This window comes from Chanodichthys erythropterus, chromosome 19 (genome assembly GCF_024489055.1).
Source record: "Chanodichthys erythropterus isolate Z2021 chromosome 19, ASM2448905v1, whole genome shotgun sequence".
NCBI classification, from domain to species: Eukaryota; Metazoa; Chordata; class Actinopteri; order Cypriniformes; family Xenocyprididae; genus Chanodichthys; species Chanodichthys erythropterus.
Window position 1 is genome coordinate 12,938,154 of NC_090239.1, and position 19,449 is coordinate 12,957,602.

The window sequence follows — 19,449 nt, forward strand, 5'->3', positions numbered from 1 at the left end:
TAGTGGAAATGTAATTCCTGATATCAAGAATTGAATTGTTGATATCAAGAATTCATATCCTGAGAATGACAAAATGGCTTGCCATAAGAAACTTGTCACGTGAAAAGCTCAAACTGCAGAATATATAATGGGATTGAAGCGATATTGAACGTTTTTGAGGTAACTGATTAAAAGCTGTGAAAATGATCCCTTTTCCTTTTAAAATGTACCTAGAGTTATTTATACACAAGGCATATTTACGGCAGATGTTTCATGCATAAAATCTATCAATATGGCCTCAAACATTCAGGTTAAAATGGCAATCTTCTGAATGGAGTAATAGCTTACTACTTAATACATACTGTGCAGTACATTGCATACTACCTATTATTTGAATCATTTGGCTTTATTCCACATTTAAAAATGCACCTCATCATATTGCATGATTAATTAAAAGAAAAAAAAATCTATTTTTAATCATTGTAATGGCAGTCTAATAAAATAAATCAAGAAAAGTTAAAAATCACAGCTGATATTATTTACCATTCATGCAAACTCTGAAAGACCGTTTCATACCATAAGCTCTCCTATATAATGCTCAATAGGTCATCTGGGTATACTATGCATACTATATAGTGCAGCAATAGTAACAGTAGTATGCTATTCTGAATATAGTCAATGTTTTTGAGTCAAGGGAAGCAGAATAATAGATCAAGTATGTGACTCTTCTCTACAGTGTGTGTGTGTGAATGTGTTCAATTACTGTAGCATTGGAGATCGTTGATTGTATTTTTGAAATTTACTTGACAATAAACAGCCACATGCATTAATCTCTCCCAGCAGACAGCAATAAGACGTTTATCATACATCCCCTGTCCATTCACACTGTCATCATGTATATTCTCAACCCAGTTGAATTGTTGGTAATTGCTCAGCAATTGATCAAGAGATCCCATTTGTGCTGTGAACAATATAGAATTGAGGTGTTATTTTAAACCAGTCCCAATCACATTTAATGTTCTGATATCGAACAATGTATTTGTTTTCCTCAACATTTTTAAATCAGATTTGTATATAATTTAGTCTAGTGGGATGAGTGAGTTTACTAAATCAAACTCTGTACAATCTCTGGCTTTTGGTTAACCACTGATAATTCTTATCAAAACGCTGTAAATCTGCAGACAGAAAGTCTTTATGCTGTTGAACTTTTTTGTAATTTGGCATGTTTTCTGATTGATGTGTCATTTAGTGCAAGGTTTCCCAAACTGGGGTTTGTGAGTTGTCAAAAAGCTAATAATCAAATCATAAAAATGTAAATTTAAAAGAAATAATTTTAAAATAAAACCAAAATTAAAATAAAACACAAAAGAAAAGGTTTGGGAATCCCTGTTTTAGTGCATAATATTGAAAGAGGAACAATAACAGTGAGGTCATACTCATTTCCTGTGAAGCATTTACATGCACTGTTGAAATAATGCACTATGAAATAAATGAATGTTAACAAATCGTGGATTTTATTTTCGAAGTCTGTGCAAAGTTACTTCGGATGATTTTAAGCACCAGGATTTGGACTTGACCGTAACTAAATGTTGTGATCATCACATATATTGTGCAATGTAGATATAAAATTATCCATTGTTATTATAAAGTAAACGCGTAGTAACCATGTTTTGATTTTTTTCCAGATTGATTTACCTTTTTTTTTCTTTTTTTTTTTGTAAAATGCAATAAAATCAAGAATCTGTGATTTGTTCATTCTCTCGAACCTCTATTTAACTAACAAAAGAACAAAGAAAAGATTACCAATGTTTTCATTGATCAACTTTATTGTATTTTGTATAAACAAATTTTGTTTTTGATGGCTGCAACACACTCCAGAAAAGTTGGGACAGAGCCATGTTTACATCAGCTTTCCTTTTAATTACAATTTTTAATCATTTGGGAATTGAGGATACTAACTGTCGCAGTTTTGCAAGTGGAATTTTTACCTGATACAAGACATCTGCACAACAGTCTGTGGTCATCGTTGTCTGATTCTCCTTTTCATGATGGGCCACACATTATCAATAAGAGTCAGATCTGTAGGCAGGCGGGCAGACATCCACTCCATGGTGTAGAGAGTCTAGAAACCACTCTGATGTATTGTGACGTGCAGAATGAGGCCTGCCATTGTCTTGCTACCCAGGAAAGATGTCATCTTGATGGCAGTTTATGCCTCTGTACAATCCAAATATATGCCTCCATGTCAATGGTACCTTCACCATGCCGTTTGCAATGCAAACATCTGTCCCATACCATGACAATCACTGCATTGAACAGATGTATAGCTTTCTCCTTGTGTAACAGAGACTTGAGTTGCATTTCTTGATGCAGTGACAACTGTTTTCCAAAGTACTCCCGAGTCCATGTGGCTTTATTTAACACCGTAGCATGATGGTTTGTAATGCAATGCCATCTGAGGGCTCAAAGGTCATGCATATTCAACTGAGGTGTCCTACCTTGCTCTATACAGACTAAGATTTCTCTTGATTCCCTGAATCTTTTTACAATATTATGTATGATAGATGGAGAAAGACAAATTCTTTGCAGTCTTGCATTGAGAAATGTGATTTTTGAGTTGTTTGACAATTCTCTTATTTGGCAATTCTGTCTTTTACACCCAAACATGATACCCTCACCTGTTACCAATTCACCTGCTAATTGTGGACTGTTTAAAAACAGTTTAACTTGGACATTATGTAATCTTTTCAGTTTTATTTTGCTTCTGTCCCAACTTTTTTTGAGTGTGTTGCAGCCAACAAATTAAAATTTGTTTATATTCACAAAATACAATTATGTTGGTCAGAAAACATTGGAAATCTTTTCTTTGTACTTTTGTCAGTTAAAAAAAGGTTCAAGAGAATTAACAAATCAGATTGTGGTTTTTATCCCAACTCTTCTGGAACTGGGGTTATACCAGAATTACCAGTTTTAGGCTACTAAAATTACCATGGTTTAGCTAAAATAACCATGTTTTGTTTTTGTTTTTTTGGTAGTAAAACCATGGTTAATTTTCGTAAGGGTTGTTAATTAACATCTGTCAGAAATTCCACATCTGAAAGGCTGGTTATCCTTAATTTTCCACGTTCCACACATTTGAGTGCGCGAGTCTAGTGGACATTGTTTTCAAGCGATCTAGTCACTCGCACATGCGCTGTTGTACGCGCATCGTTCGCGCGGACACACTCACCAAGAACTTTGACACAAAACAAGAGTTCTGCACGCGGGCGCTCCGGATGACGAAAATGTAAGCCTTCATCACGCGGACCGTCGAGAAACACGGACGGCTGAAGTATACTTTGGGCTTTATTGTCATATATTTTTAGTCCAATATACCCTGAGATCCACACAAGAACACAATGTATGGTCTTCATGTTCTCTTACCTCAATTATTATCAATATTATTTAGACCCCACAGTCTCACTCGTTTCTCTTGGTTTTAGCAGGTTTAAAGTGGTCTAGCTATCAAGTTTCCCTGTCTGACCAGCTGGAAAACCCCTAGAAACCTCTAAAGCCAGCAAGGCTGCAAGACCAGCAAGATATTTAGGCTGGTTTAAGCAGATTTTTTCCCCAGCAAAGAATATAAAAGGGAGGGCATTAAGGAGAGATAGACGAGAACTCAGCCCACAACGACAACAATTTAAGGAGACCACTAAAGAAGAGGACCTCATAGAGAGCACATCCACAATGAAGAACCAAAGCAGAGGTCTGATTGTTATTCTGCCAAATAACACGAAACTAAACATGACTGTTGGGGTGAGTGTGTGAAGATGTTTTTATATTTGATCATCACAGTGAAATTGACATGAATATCAAGTTCAATGGATTGCCAATTTAAGAGTTACAGCCTCTTTGGCGTTTGTTAAAACGTTATATTTTTGCATGTGTGATTGATGTGGGAACTTTTGTCTTTTTTCATAATACTGCACATGTTGTCTTTGTAATGAACATTGTTCAGATTTCAGTTATTAAAAGTACAGCTCTGCTTATATATATATTAAAAAAAAAAAACCGCAAACAGGCTTTCTGGGTAATTTATCCTATATGTAGTATGTCTTATTGTTTATGATGTCTGTATTACAGCTTAAGGACAGAGGTCAAGATGTGTTCAACCAGCTGTCTGAGCTACTTGGCATCTCAGATCTTTACCTCTTTGGTCTGAGTGTTGTAAGGGGTCTGTGGTTTCCTCTGTTTGTTTGTACATGTGAAACTGCTAACTGAGCCTTTTTTGTTTGAATGATTTGACTAGATGCTGAGCTAGATAAAAATTAGAATGAAGGGAGTGACCGCTGTGTTTGTCTAAACCATATAGGCTTATAGTGTTCATTCCTTTTCACCAGACAATCAACCGCTTTTCCTAGATCTGGAGCAAAAATTGTCCTTGTACCTCCCAAAGTCCTGGAGAAAGAATACATCAAAGGTAAAATTAAGCACAAATAAATCCTTCAATCCAGTCTTCATTGTCACATGATCCTTCAGAAATCATTCTAATTTGCTGATTTGGTGCTCAGAAAAGAAAACACATTTATTATTATCAAAGTTTATAACAGTTGTGCTGCTTAATATTTTGTGGAAACTGCCATACATTATATGAGGATTCTTTGATGAATAGAAAGTTCAAAACAACATTTATTTGAAATAGAAATAGAATAGTCACTTTTGATCAATTTAATGCATCCTTGTTGAATTACATTATTCTAAGACTAAAAAGTGAACTTGTTTCTTTAAAAGAGCTGTATTTCTTTAAAATAAATGCCACTTGGCTTTAAATTTTGATATATAATGCAAAGATGTAAAATTTTCTATTGTGGCTTAAATGTCCAGATACTTTTTGGAGGCCATCTGCAGTGTGTGTATAATTTTGTTTTTTATTAATTTAACTCCCTTTGGTATTTGGAATTAGTAGGGTATTCTTCTGTCAGTTAAACACAAGTCACAATTGAGTGTTACAGGGTAAAATACTGAAATTATATAGGACAATAATTATAAGGCCAAGGAGAGAATATTGAAACGCAGAGCAGCATGTAACAGCACATCAGAGCTGTGGGCAGCTGGGGAATTTCTACTTACTGTGTGGTTCATTTTTTTCTGTTAAGATTCCAGTAAATTGGGGGTTATTACCAGGTCTATTGACCGAATAGTTTGCAGGCATGAGACCAGATGTGACGTGCACTGTCATCCTAGATGCATTGTTTTATTTATTCATGTATTTACTTTCATAGGAGGAAGTAGTTCTCTCTCTGAAAGTGCAGTACTTTGTAGAAAATGTTCAGCTAATTCTGTAAGTACATTTGTTTTTGACACTGATGTGGGAAATGTTTTTCCTTTTCCATCATTTTGCCCTTTATGATATTGTTTCCAATTATGTCACCTTACTTTTTGTCAGTGTCTTGCATCACCCTGGCCTTATTTGACATAACCCTATAAAGCATGACAAATGAAATAATAGTCAGAAAAATAAATTTCATTTTTAATCCCATCTACAGGGAATGCTCTCAGGACATTCTGTCAAGGTTCTCTTAAAGTTATGATCAAATGTCTTCCAGTAATATTAATTTTACATTTTAAAAAATATTTTAAAATATTAATTTTACAATTTTACATTTACAAGTTATCTGGTCTTTAATAAAAATCTGAAAACATAAATCATTATTTAGACATCATTCATGGAACTTTTTTTTTTCTGGAAATGTTTTAGTTGGATGTTTGTCTAACATATTTTTTTTTTAATTGTAATAATTGTTTCAGAATGTTAAAAGAACGTGCAAAAGTAACATTCCCATAAAATTTGAAGAATGATAAAATGAAATTTACTTTTATTTTTTTAAAGTGACCAGTAAGTGTTCTTCTTGAAATATGTTAATTATTATTATTTATTAAGTTATTTTTATGTTAACTTTATAAAATCATTAACCATTTTACAGCAAAAAGGCACATGTACCACAACCTAAAGGGGAAATATTTTAGAATTATACAAAAAGGCCCTTTATTAGCTAAAAAAGTATAAACTATCAATCAGACGACAGAAAGTTTAGACATTTGCACATCAAATATGATACAGTAGGGTTAATATCCCACCAATTTAGCAGCTACACACCAAATAAATGAATGAATACATACAGTGCTCAGCGTAAATGAGTACACCCCATTTGAAAAGTAATATTTTAAACAATATCTCAATGAACACAAAAACAATTTCCAAAATGTTGACAAGTCTAAGTTTAATATAACATCTGTTTAACTTATAACACGAAAGTAAGGTTAATAATATAACTTAGATTACATTTTTTAGTTTTACTCAAATTAGGGTGATGCAAAAATGAGTACACCCCACAACAAAAACTACTACATCTAGTACTTTGTATGGCCTCCATGATTTTTAATGACAGCACCAAGTCTTCTAGGCATGGAATGAACAAATTGGCGACATTTTGCAACATCTATCTTTTTCCATTCTTAAAGAATGACCTCTTTTAGAGACTGGATGCTGGATGGAGAGTGATGCTCAACTTGTCTCTTCAGAATTCCCCATAGGTGTTCAATTGGGTTCAGATCAGGAGCCACTGAGTCACTTTCACCCTGTTCTTCTTCAGAAATCCATCAGTGGCCTTAGATGTGTGTTTAGGATCATTGTCATGTTGGAAAAGTTCACGACAACCAAGGGTACGGAGTGATGGTAGCATCTTCTCTTTCAGTATAGAGCAGTACATCTGTGAATTCATGATGCCATCAATGAAATGCAGCTCCCCGACACCAGCAGCACTCATGCAGCCCCACATAAGGACACTGCACCACCATGTTTCACTGTAGGCACCATGCATTGTTCTTTGTATTCCTCACCTTTGCGGCACCATACAGTTTTGAAGCCATCAGTTCCAAAAACATTTATCTTGGTCTCATCACTCCAGCGTATAGAGTCCCAGTTAGTCTTCATCTTTGTCAGTATGGGCCCTGGCAAACTCTAGCCGGGCTTTTTTGTGCCTGGGCTTTAGGAAAGGCTTCTTTCGTGGATGGCAGCCATGCATACCATTCCACTGCAGTGTACGCCATATTGTGTCATGGGAAATAGTCACCCCAGTTTGGCTTTCTACTTCTTTAGATAACTGCAGTGAACTTGCATGCCGATTTTCTTCAACCCTTCCCATCAGAAGACGCTCCTGTCGAGGTGTTAACTTCCGTGGACGACCTGGACGTCTCTATGAGATGGTTGCAGTTCCATCTTTTTTAAACGTTTATACCACTTTTGCTACAGTATTCTGACTGATAAGTAAAGCTTTGCTAATTTTCTTGTAGCCTTCACCTTTCTGGTGTAAAGAAATTATTTTCTTTCTCAGGTCTTGTGACATTTCTCTTCTGTGTGGTGCTATTGCTGATAGCATGAAATGGGAAGAGGTTTTTAACACCCTTTTATAGTCAACTGTCTGCTGGACACCTGTGTAATGAGTAATTAGACTCACCTGTGGTTGAATTCTTGTTAAATTAGACATTTGTAGTCTAAAATTTTGCTTTGCTCCAGAGACTTTCAGTGGGGTGTACTCATTTTTGCATCACCCTAATTTGAGTAAAACTGAAAATTTGTTCTCTACGTTATATTATTAACATTACTTTCATGTTTTAATTTAAACAGATGTTAAATAAAACTTAGTCTTGTCAACATTTTGGAAATTGTTTTTGTGTTCACTGAGATATTGTTTAAAATGTTACTTTTCAAAGGGGGTGTACTCATTACGCTGAGCACACATACATAAATGTACATTAAGTACTGTTTATGTATGTGTAAAATACAATTTTATCTTAGTTAATGTTAATTTCTACTTGTACAAAGTACATTTTAACATTTCAAGATGTACACATTTTTAAAATTAATTTAACATTAGTTAATGTATTATGAAAAAAGATGAGTACACAATAAACAACAGTATAGCTATAAGATAGCACTAACCTAGATTAATAAATGCTGTAAAAATGCTTGTTCATTGTAAGATCAAGATACCTAATGCATTAACCAATATTAACGAATTGAACTATATTGAAAAGTTTATTTTATTATATGAAGGAAATGAGTTGCATGGGAAAATAGTCATAGTTTATGAGTCATTGTACTACTATATCAACCAATCAGAATCAAGTATTCCAGTGATCTATAGTAGGTAAATTTAGTAAAGGTATATCCGAGACCTAAATAAAAGTATTGTTGATCATTTTATTATTTAACATTTACGTTGTAATCTGTTTTAAGTGTCTGTTTTAATCTCAAAGAAACAGTGAAGCCCGCCTGCTGTATTATGCCGAACTGAAAGGAAGAGTTTTGAGATCTGAGTGCTTTGAGCAAGAAGGATTATACTTTCAGTTGGCTGCATATGCCCTGCAAGCTGACCTGGGAGACTATGAAGAACGAAACTCTGCATACTTTAGCCCACTGGGCTTTTTCCCTTTTTGGGTAAGGCCCTCTTTAGGCTGTTTAAATTAGCTGGTTTTTCCCTTTAGACTGGGGGGCTGGAAAAAAAAACTTGTTCACCCAGTCTTATTGTGCACAAACTGTTGTTAAAACTTATGTTTCCAACAGATTATACAGAAGCGTGGGAATGATTATATCCTGGAGCACACCCCAACCCTGCATAGGGAGCTTAAGGGAATGTCATCCAGCGAGGCTGCCTTACTTTTCATGCAGGAAGCATATACCTTGAGTGATGTGCCCCTCACCATCTACAGATTGTTCAAAGTTAGTGTTTTCTGTTTGTTTTTGTTTTTATATATATATATATATATATACACACACACAAGTCCACTGTATTCAGAAGTGTTGTAATAATTGACCAGACAAGACCGGACTCAAGTCAGTGTCCAAAACCTTGAATTTGAATTTAATTCCTCTATTTGATCTGAGGTATGCAAACAGAATGCAGAATTGCAAATTGAATGTAAGGAAACAGTATTTAACTGATTTGAATTCATATAAATTTTAAAAGCAAAGTTTATCTTTGGTTTGACAAAGCCTTGTTTGAAAGTTGGAAAATATATACAGTAATCAACATTTGAAGTGGATCAAAAAAGTTAATCAAAGTTGTCCTAAGAAGAAGTTTTTGATCCATTTCAAATATTGACTACTATATTTAATATTAATATCAGGGCTGTGAAGCGATTTAAAATTTTTAATCTAATTAATTACATGATGTGCCGAATAATTAATCTAATTACTCCCAAAAGATAATTTTAAAGGGTTAGTTCACCCAAAAATGAAAAACAAATTTATAATAAAATTTTTTATAATATTAAGGTTGAACCACTGTATTCACATGAACTGTTTTAAATGTTTTTAGTAGGTTTCTGGGCATCTGAAGGTGTTAATTGTCTTGCTGCCAATGCAGGCCTCACTGAGCCATTGGATTTTTTTTGAAAAATATCTTAATTAGTGTTCTGAAGGTCTTATGGGTGTGGAACAACATGAGGGTGAGTAATAAATAACAAAAATTTCATTTTTGGGTGAACTACCCCTTTAAGTCATTGTGATGTAAAGCATCAAATAGACATTATAAAAAGTAGCTTCAGCAAGAAATATTTTATTTGATTCAACATAGAATTTATTACAGATACTCTTTTGGACCATGAGGGTGAGTAAATGATGACTGAATTTTATTTTTTGGGTGAACTATACCTTTAATGTTTTTTTTTTTATTATTATCATCATTATTATTTATTATACTCTGAGATTAGATTAGATTCGGAAATGAAATGCCGCTGTGTTGCATGGAGACGAACAGTTCTGCTTTGTCTTTATATTTTCGTTGGCAAAACTGAGCAAAACAGACAATATTTTGTTTAAAATAACAATATTAACTTCTTATTTATTGAAATGTTGTATGAAATCAGTATCACTTTTGCACTTGTGCTATTCTGGACAGAAATTTTCTATAGAAATTTCAGAAAGGCAGCACCCGTGTGATATAGCTTAACTACATCATATGTAAATATGAGACAAAAACTCAAACAGGGTCATTTTTTGCCCCATATCTTGAATTTTAGGGACATTCTAATTTAGAATGTCCCTAAAATTCAAGATGTGGCTCATCACGCATGATACATGTTTCATAAGAAGGTATCATGTTTCATAATGAGATTCTCTGTTTCTGTCAAACATACTTTCTCTTTCTTTCCATTTCTACCCGTCCTCTCTATCACTGCTGTCTCAGGAAAAGAAACAAGGTTGTGTCCTCGTGGGCTTGACTTCCAGAGGACTGCAGATCTCTGAGGTAACTCTGAATTCCAGGCCAGTTAAATCCAGTGATGAAGGTAACAAACAAAACCAGCACAAACTGACAAAGAACATAACAGAAATTCATGTGAGTCTAGTCTTTTCTCTAGTGTTGATTAACTATTTCTCAAAGTATACATGTATGGCCCTTCTTATAGGTGTACGTCTTGTTTTTAATCTCCAGATGCTGAATGGAAAACAGTTTCTGTATGATTTGCCATGGTCAAACATTCATTCCATTACATTTCAGGTGCTCTTTACCAGTTTTCCATTGCATACTGTTTACAAATTCAGCCAGTCAACCATCACTTGTGACATTTGAACATCCTTTTGAGGAACTACTTGACGTCTTTAATATGTTATCTAGCTCTGTTTTGCAGTTTAGGAATGAGTTGTGGTCTTGGTTGCTCTGCAGGGCAGGAAGTTTGACATTCGTGCCGATGGCATGCGTGAGAAAAAGATGGTGTTCTATAGTTTTTCTGTCCTTCATGCCATTCACCTGCTCCAGCACATACGCAGCAGTCACCGGCTGCACCTGAACACAAAGCCCCTGGTCATGCAGCTCAAGGAAAAAAATGGTCAGTGCAAAAAAACAACAAAGCTGTGAAAAAGGGTTGTGCAGAGAAAAAGATTGAGCGTCTGTTGTGGTCTATACTGTCTACTAAGCTTCCTGTTTTCCCACCTACTGTATACATTTCCCAGTAATAAGACATCATTTTTGTTAACAATACAGTTCTAGATAAACTATTAAGATTTTTTTAAAGAATTTTTTATATAATTTTTTGAAAAATAAATAGGATTTTTTTTTTTATGATTTTCAAAGAAGTCTCTTATGCTCACCAAGACTGCATTTATTTGATGAAAAATACAGTAAACACAGTAATATTGTGAAATATTATTACAGATTAAAAGAGTTCTTTCTATTTTAATATATTTTAAAATATAATTTATTCTGATGATAAAGCTGAATTTTCAGCATCATTACACCAGTCTTCAGTGTCACATGATCCTTCAGAAATCATTCTAATATGCTGATTTGGTGCTCAAGAAACCTCTTATTTTTATCAATGTTGAAAACAGTTTTTGCTCCTTAATATTTTTGTGGAAACTGTGATACGCTACCATTCAATGGTTTGAGGTAAGTTAAGTCTTTTTCTTTAAATATCTGTTCAGCAAGGACACATTAAATTAATCAAAAGTGACAGTAAAGACATTGTTACAAAATATTTCTATTTCAAATAAATGCTGTTCATTTGAATTTTTTATTCATCTAAGAATCCTGGGAAAAAAAAAAAAATTCCTCAATAATATTAAGCAAAAAATCTGTTTTAAAACATAAAAATCAATATTTTATACCCACATATTAATTTAATTGGACGACAGTAATAAACAAGATAATGTAGCCTACAGTACATTCAGCCTGTCATCATCACAAAATAAACCATGACGCATTCATTAGGACACGGAGGGGTTTTGTATCACCCTGAAGCCCCTTTTAATGTTCAAAATAGTATATGTAGAAATTACAATAGGTAACACTTTAGTATAGGTAACACATAAATATTAACTACAACTTTTCCCCCATTAAACTCCCAATTTACTGCTAATTAATAGTTAGTAAGGTTGTTGTTAAGTGTAGGTATTGGGTAGGATAAAGAATGTAGAATAAGGTCATTCAGAATAAAGCATTAACATGTGCTTAAGTTCTAATAAATAGCTAATATTCTAGTAATGTGCATGTCAATAAGAAACTAGTTAAAAGACCCTAAAATAAAGTGTTACCAAACAATATTAGTAAATGCTGTAAAAGAAATGATGATTGTTAGTGCATGTAAATAGTGATAATGTGCACAACCATACTGTAAATTTTATTATTATTCCTTTCTTCATTTATTTATTCTCTGTTTAGATAGAGGGACATACAGAGAGATGTATATCACTGATGGAGCTGATCTGGACATGGAGGACAGCGATGATGAGCTTCCACCAATGAAATTCCTCTTAGACCAGAAGCGAACCTCTGACACCACTGAATGTAGAAATGTCAAAGGTAAAGGTTGAGACTGATGTAACTTATTCTTTATTATGGGATTATGGGATTCAAGTTTGTTTTATGGAATGGACAAAACAATATGGGAGTGGTTTGGGGGCAGAGCCATTTCTGATGTGAGAAGCAAAACTGTGAAATCATAGAATATATCCTCAATATGATTATTTTGTACATGTTGCATCTAAATATTAATACTAACTTAATATTACTTTAAATAATTTATTGTTCATTTTAGAGCAATAAAATTAAAGTTACTTTAGTTTCTAATTTAATTTTGCTTCTCAAATAATTTATTTTGATAAAAGGATGTTTCAAAAAATTTAAAGGTGCCCAAGAACGTTCTTTGACAAGATGTGATATAAGTGTAAGGTGTCTCCTGAATGTGTCAGTGAAGTTTCAGCTCAAAATACCCCATAGATTTAGATTTAATTAATTTTTTTAACTGACTATTTTGGGGCATCATTAACAATGCACTGATTTACACTCGGCGCCGCCCCCTTAAGACGCGAGCTCCCTGCCACACCAGCTGTCGACTATATTACAGCGCATTTACAAAGTTCACACAGCTAATATAACCCTCAAATGGATCTTTACAAGATGTTCGTCATGCATGCTGTATGCATGCTTCAAATTATGTGAGTAAAGTATTTATTTGGATGTTAAAGTTTTATTCTGAGTGAATTTGAGGCTGTCCTCCGTGGCTAACGGCTAATGCTACACTGTTGGAGAGATTTATAAAGAATGAAGTTGTGTTTATGAATTATACAGACTGCAAGTGTTTAAAAAATGAAAATAGCGACGGCTCTTGTCTCCGTGAATACAGTAAGAAACGATGGTAACTTTAACCACATTTAACAGTACATTAGCAACATGCTAACAAAATATTTAGAAAGACAATTTACAAATATCAGTAAATATATCATGATACCATGGATTATGTCAGTTTTTATTGCTCCATCTGCCATTTTTCGCTGTTGTTCTTGCTTACCTAGTCTGATGATTCGGCTGTGTGCATTTCCAGACGTTAACTGGCTGCCCTTGTCTAATGCCTTTTAATGTTGGGAACATCATGGGCTGGCATATGCAAATATTGGGGGCGTACACCCTGACTGTTACATAACAGTCAGTGTTATGTTTATATTCGCCTGTTCTTCGGAGGTCTTTTAAACTAATGAGATTTATATAAGAAGGAGGAAACAATGGGGTTTGAGACTCACTGTATGTCATTTCCATGTACTGACTACTTGACCTTTAAATAACTTTCACTACTGTTTGTGACTCCAAGATGAATGTCTAACAGATTTAAAGTCCTTATCATGTCCTTATTTGTGCAATATGTGCAGATAGTGATGTTTCAAAGGGCCTTTGCGGCTTAGAGATGAGTGTTGATGAGCCAGAAGAAATGCTTGTAGATGACCCTGAAGACATCCTCCGTTTAGTTGAGCTGGTGGAGGGTGTTTCTGTTGATGGTCCTTTACTTCTGCCAATTTCTCAGTGGAAAGGTGAGACCAGGAATTAGTATTGGTACACATAAATTTAGCTTTTTAAATGTCACATAAGCTATGGTTTAAAATTTTAGTGTCAGCAAGTTTTTTTTTTATTTTTTTATTAATACTTTTATTCAGCAAGGATGATTTGAAAATGATAGAAAGTGACAGTAAAAACATTTACAATGTCTTTTCAACTTTCTATTCATCAAAAAATACTTCAAATTAATCAAATCAGTTAAAGGGATAGTTCACCCAAAAATGAAAATTTGATGTTTATCTGCTTACCCCCAGTGCATCCAAGATGTAGGTGACTTTTTTTCTTCAGTCGAACGCAAATTATGATTTTTAACTGCAACCGCTGCCGTCTGTCAGTCAAATAATAGCAGTAGATGGGAACTTCAACTATAACAGTAAATAAAACTTGCTTAGACAAATCAAAGTTAAAACCTGCGGCTCGTGACGACACATTAATGTCCTAAGACACGAAACGATCGGTTTGTGCGAGAAACCGAACATTATTTATATAATTTTTACCTCTAATACATAGGGCTGGGTATCGTTCAAAAATTTTCGATACCGAGACGATACCGATACCTTGACTTCGATACCGATACCTAAACGATACCTTTTTCGGTACCAGTTTTATAAAATATGTTTAAACAAGATTACATAACCTCAAAAAAATCTTTGGTTTTATATTTTAACTTTGTTGACTTTTTTCAGACTCAAAGACTCATCTCCTGAGCCACTGCGGGGAATAAAAAAAGCACAAATTAAAAAAATTTACCCAACACAATAAATCAGTGCAAATAGTTTTAATAAAGTTTAGTTTTCAATGCAAAAATTAAGTATGTGAGGCTCTTTTTTAAATCACTCAGCAATTGTTCTTCAAAAAATTATTATTAACAAGATCAAAGTGGAAGTAAGAGTGACGCAAGTTCGTTGCGTCTTACCGTGAAATAAGAGTTCTGTGTCTTTATTAAAATCAACACATTAATGATTCATCTCTCATCCACCCGCAATTAATTTGAATGTTATTTTTTTTTTTTTATTACTTGGCCCGACCCGCAAATTATCCGCAGTATCAGGAGGACGCTGATACCTCTTTTTCAGCAGAATTGTTCGCGTTCTGGAGCCAGAGGCAGAGCCTGTGCTCGTGCAGGCGAACGAGCCTGTCATGAACCGGTCGCGTGTTTCCATAGACTTGAGGGATGAACGCTGATGTAAAGCTGCTGTGTGTTGTACCTTAGACTACAAAAAACATTGCGCGTTCCGCTGTTTCTGCAGGCAGTGCTACACTTTTGTTTTCTGTTAACAGTATCTGTAGTGAACCGGCTGCTCACATAAACAGCCGTTTCTCACCCGTCCATTCGGAGATAAACTGAAAACGAAACCGTTGATTCAATCGCCCTCTCGCACATAGGGTCTCTCTCGCGCGTATAGTTTTATATATTTAGATATAAATAACAATGTAGCGCAACGTTACTTGCTCCTCAACGAGACAGCGAAAGCATTTCTCCGCCCCTCTCCTCGGCTCCATTCTGAGGTACCGAAATTTGGTACCGAATGACAAGACACTTTTCGATACTCGGTAGTATCGAGGCAGTTCGATCGGTACCTAAAAAGTATCGAGTTCGGTACCCAGCCCTACTAATACACCACTATGTCCAACTTCGTTCAGCTTCCTGTTAGTGAGGTCAAAAAACGCGTTCTGAAGATGGAAGTGATGTCTCGCCCATATACTTCAATGAGCGCAAGACATCACTTTCGTTGTCAGAGCGCGATCAGACCTCACTAACAGGAAGCTGAACGAAGTTGGACATAGTGGTGTATTAGAGGTAAAAAATTATATAAATACTGTTCGGTTTCTCGCACAAACCGATCGTTTCGTGTCTTAGGACATTAATGTGTCGTCACGAGCCGCAGGGTTTAATTTGGATTTGTCTATGGAAGTTTTTTCGACTCTTATTGTTCAAGTTCCCAATCACTGCTATTATTTGACTGACAGACGGCAGCGGTTGCAGTTAAAAATCATAATTTGCGTTCGACTGAAGAAAAAAAGTCACCTACATCTTGGATGCACTGGGGGTAAGCAGATAAACATCAAATTTTCATTTTTGGGTGAACTATCCCTTTAACTGTAGCCTAACCTGCTGGGGGAAAAAAAAATCTACTTGAATTAGTCTAAGCTGCTCATTACTGGTTTAAGGTGGTCTCCTAACCTGACTAGCTGAAAAGTGTCCTAAACCAGCCAACAGGCCAGTCTAAACAGGCTGGGAGACCAGCCTAAACCTGTTTAATTAGTCTTTTAGTTCTAACATGTTTCACAGCTCAGTTAATAGAAGACTGAGTCTAAAATGTAATTTATTTTCTGTCTCCTTCCTTCAGGTCACATTTAGGCATTTTCGTATACACTGTCAATCAGGAAGTGACAAAACCTCAAGAGCACAGAGAGAGGCAAAGGCAGACAGCTTTGGAGATTTTCACTGTTTTTGCTATTATGAATTGCCACTATGCACCTTTTAAAAAAGTTAAATAAAATAAATACCTGCACATTGTTATATACCTAATATGTAACATGTAAAATACACAGAAACTGTTTGCAAAGCATGTTGAAATCATTTTACATGCAGGCTCAACTTATACATTTATTACACTTATAGTTTTACCAAAATACTTAGCGGTCTGCACAACTACAAGTATTGCAAACGTTTGTGGGAAATAACACTATATACATCTCAAAGAGTGACCTTTTGTTAGGAATTTCCCAAGAATTCCAAATGACAACTTGCATAGACCATGCATGAGGACATGGAAATGCTGAGTGAGAAGATTAACAAAATGAACAGGTTTTCTTTTTTTTAAAAATGGTGTTTTAATTGTCATGATTTGTACAGTGCAAAAGCAGTCTTTAAGAACAGTTACCACCGTCAAAGTTGAGTGTGTACATTAAAGCATTATATAAGAAAGAAGTTCATTGAAGAAAAAAAAAAAAGGGCAAAAAATAGTTTGGGTAGGCGGTTTCCTGTGGGCTTTATAATGCTTTACAAGCCACGCTCGCAAACTTGATTCATTTCCACGATGGCCTCAGACACCTTTGTAATGGTGAGTGACTGTGCATTTCTGTCTTTCTTTGCATGCTTTGTTAATTATTACTTAATTATTAACTCCCAAAGGGGTTGAGTTGTAACTTTATAGGTTTAATCTAAGTTTCAATCATAATATGATAGTTCATGTTACGATAAAAGCTTTGATTACATTTTCACATGACTCATGGACATTATTTGCACATGCATTTTAACAGCCTATTCTCTTACCCAAAATCTAATTGTTGACTGACGTTGAGTCAGTGATGTTGCACATGATTTGATTAATCCAGATATGCATTTTATGTTTGAGTAAATGTGGCATAGATAGTTATGCTTTGCATTTGGCTATTGTCTTTAGACAATTCAATAGTTTCATGCTCTTGGGCATAGTCAGTTTAGAAGAAATATTTGTGGTTTGGATGAGAAAAAACACAATTGTCCGGTCTAATCTTGGACCAGAAACTGTAGAATGTATTCAGACACTTAACAAATTCTTAATTTTTCTTCCTAAAACAAATCCAGATTTTAGCCAAACAATCATAGAAGTCCCTTGAATGTAAAAGTTTCACCTTGTACAAAAAAATGGAGACTTACAAAGTTCACCAAGTAGAATGTTTTTAAAGGGTTAGTTCATCTAAAAATGATCACCCTCATGATGATCCAAACATGAATCCATTTCTTTCTTCTGTGGAAGACAAAGACAAAAGACAAAGGTATTTTGAAAAACTTTGCAGCGTAAACAACATTGAACCCCACTGACTTTCATTTATGAAATGCACATTTTGTACTGAATTTTTTCACTGAATGATGAGCTCATTGAATTTAATATGTCATATTTTGACATTCACAAAAAAGTCACTATTTCTGCTTTCATTTCCGGTTAAATTATTTAGCAGTAAACAATGAGCATTGGGAATGTGATGAATGTGATGATTCTGGATTCCATGCTACTGATATAGATTTGATTTGGGCGTTCCCAAAATACTGTGAAGGTGATCTACAGAATTCTAGCTCTTTTTAAATCTAGATGTGCTGTGGTTATAGTGTGTTCTCAGTCTAGCAGAAAGATGTTGTGCGTGGTAAGTCTTTAATCTGTGTTGTTTCAATACCTTTTATCTTTACAGCATAAATTTATAGGAATTAAATGTCATTAGACAGCTCTTGACAGCAGTGGGGCATGCCCTGACATGCCCACTATGAAGTTGCTTATGATAAATGCTAAACATATTAGCCTACTGTAATTGTGCTAACAAGCAAATAAGATGTTAAACATTCCATTTATAATATTATCTTTGTGGTGTACTGAGTAATTCAGTAATGTAAGTAGACTTTAAGCCAATTCAGTCCTATTGAATAACCGCACACAATGAACACATTTTTTTTAGATGCTTTTGGTGGGCTTGATCTTTATTTTGAGAATGGGCTTGTGTTAGGTCTATCTTTTTGTGAACTTTGCACTTTTTCTGATTGGGGGAATGGGAATTTAAAGAAAAATACCGTGGAGGGAAAAAACTAGTTGCTCTTCTTCACATGTGCCTGAGATTTCTTCGAGATGGCACTGGGAAAGAGGTCACAAATGACTTTAACAGTGTTACACCAAATTGTTTGAGAGGTGATGATGGTGATATGCTGTGCAAGTTTCAGTGCCCACCCTCACATGACATCTGCTGTAGTATAGTTCAGCTTGGGAGGGGGTGTTGTGAGTAGGACAGGGCAATGTATGTACATGTGCTGATAAACCTGACTAGAAAAGTCAGGTACAGCAGAACCCTGAGTAAGATTTCACTTCTTTTATATATGAAGATAACAAATACAGTTGTCTTTGGAAGTGTCTTTTTTTATTGTTTTGACATTATCACAGACAAAGATGTTTAATCTTATAATTATTAAAATAAAAATATAATAATCTAATCCAAGTGAAATAATCATGCACCTTTTTAAATATTGTGAAAGTGTGAAAATATATATATATATATATATATATATTTTTAAATTATAACAACCAACAATTATACCATTCAAACATTTGGAATATGTACTTTTTTCTTTTTTCTCTTATACTCTTTAAAAAAAGTCTTTACTGCCACTTTTGATCAATTTAATGCAGTTTTGCTTAATTTTAATTTAAAGTTTAATTTTTTTATTTATTTATTTTTTCCAAAAGCCTCATTCATTAATTTCACAGAATCACAGATACAATATCCAAGGTACTAAATATACAAGTGGAGTTGGAACATGAAACCAAACACTCAGAATTCAGTATGTAGTCAGTGGCCAAATGTGGTGATTCTGGTTCCAACTTGAAATAATAATAATGCTATGTAATTTAGCCCTCTATGGGATGAATTATCACAGTTAGAAAAAATTAATGACTTTATATTTTACATATATTTAAGGCTAAAATCATTTTCCAAAATTAGATTTATATCTGACCTTTGACCTTTTTTAGGATTTCATCATTTATAACTCAAAAAGGTCTTAGAGTTTTTGTTTTTGTTGTTGTTGTTTTAACATTAAAAAGCTTTATTATCATTCCATTTCATCTTGTGA

The 19,449-nt window shown here is 34.5% G+C and overlaps 1 protein-coding gene across 1 annotated transcript; it reads left to right on the forward strand.

Moving 5' to 3' along the window:
* The first annotated feature begins 3,762 nt into the window (after positions 1–3,762).
* On the forward strand, positions 3,763–16,268 carry LOC137008334 (FERM domain-containing protein 6). Its single transcript, XM_067370303.1, has 12 exons — positions 3,763–3,774; positions 4,102–4,185; positions 4,331–4,438; positions 5,241–5,299; positions 8,278–8,458; positions 8,585–8,740; positions 10,209–10,358; positions 10,455–10,520; positions 10,686–10,848; positions 12,180–12,320; positions 13,664–13,822; positions 16,199–16,268. The coding sequence occupies exons 1-12, from the start codon at positions 3,763–3,765 to the stop codon at positions 16,207–16,209; spliced, it is 1,290 nt and encodes a 429-aa protein (XP_067226404.1). The 3' UTR covers positions 16,210–16,268.
* Positions 16,269–19,449: the final 3,181 nt, after the last annotated feature.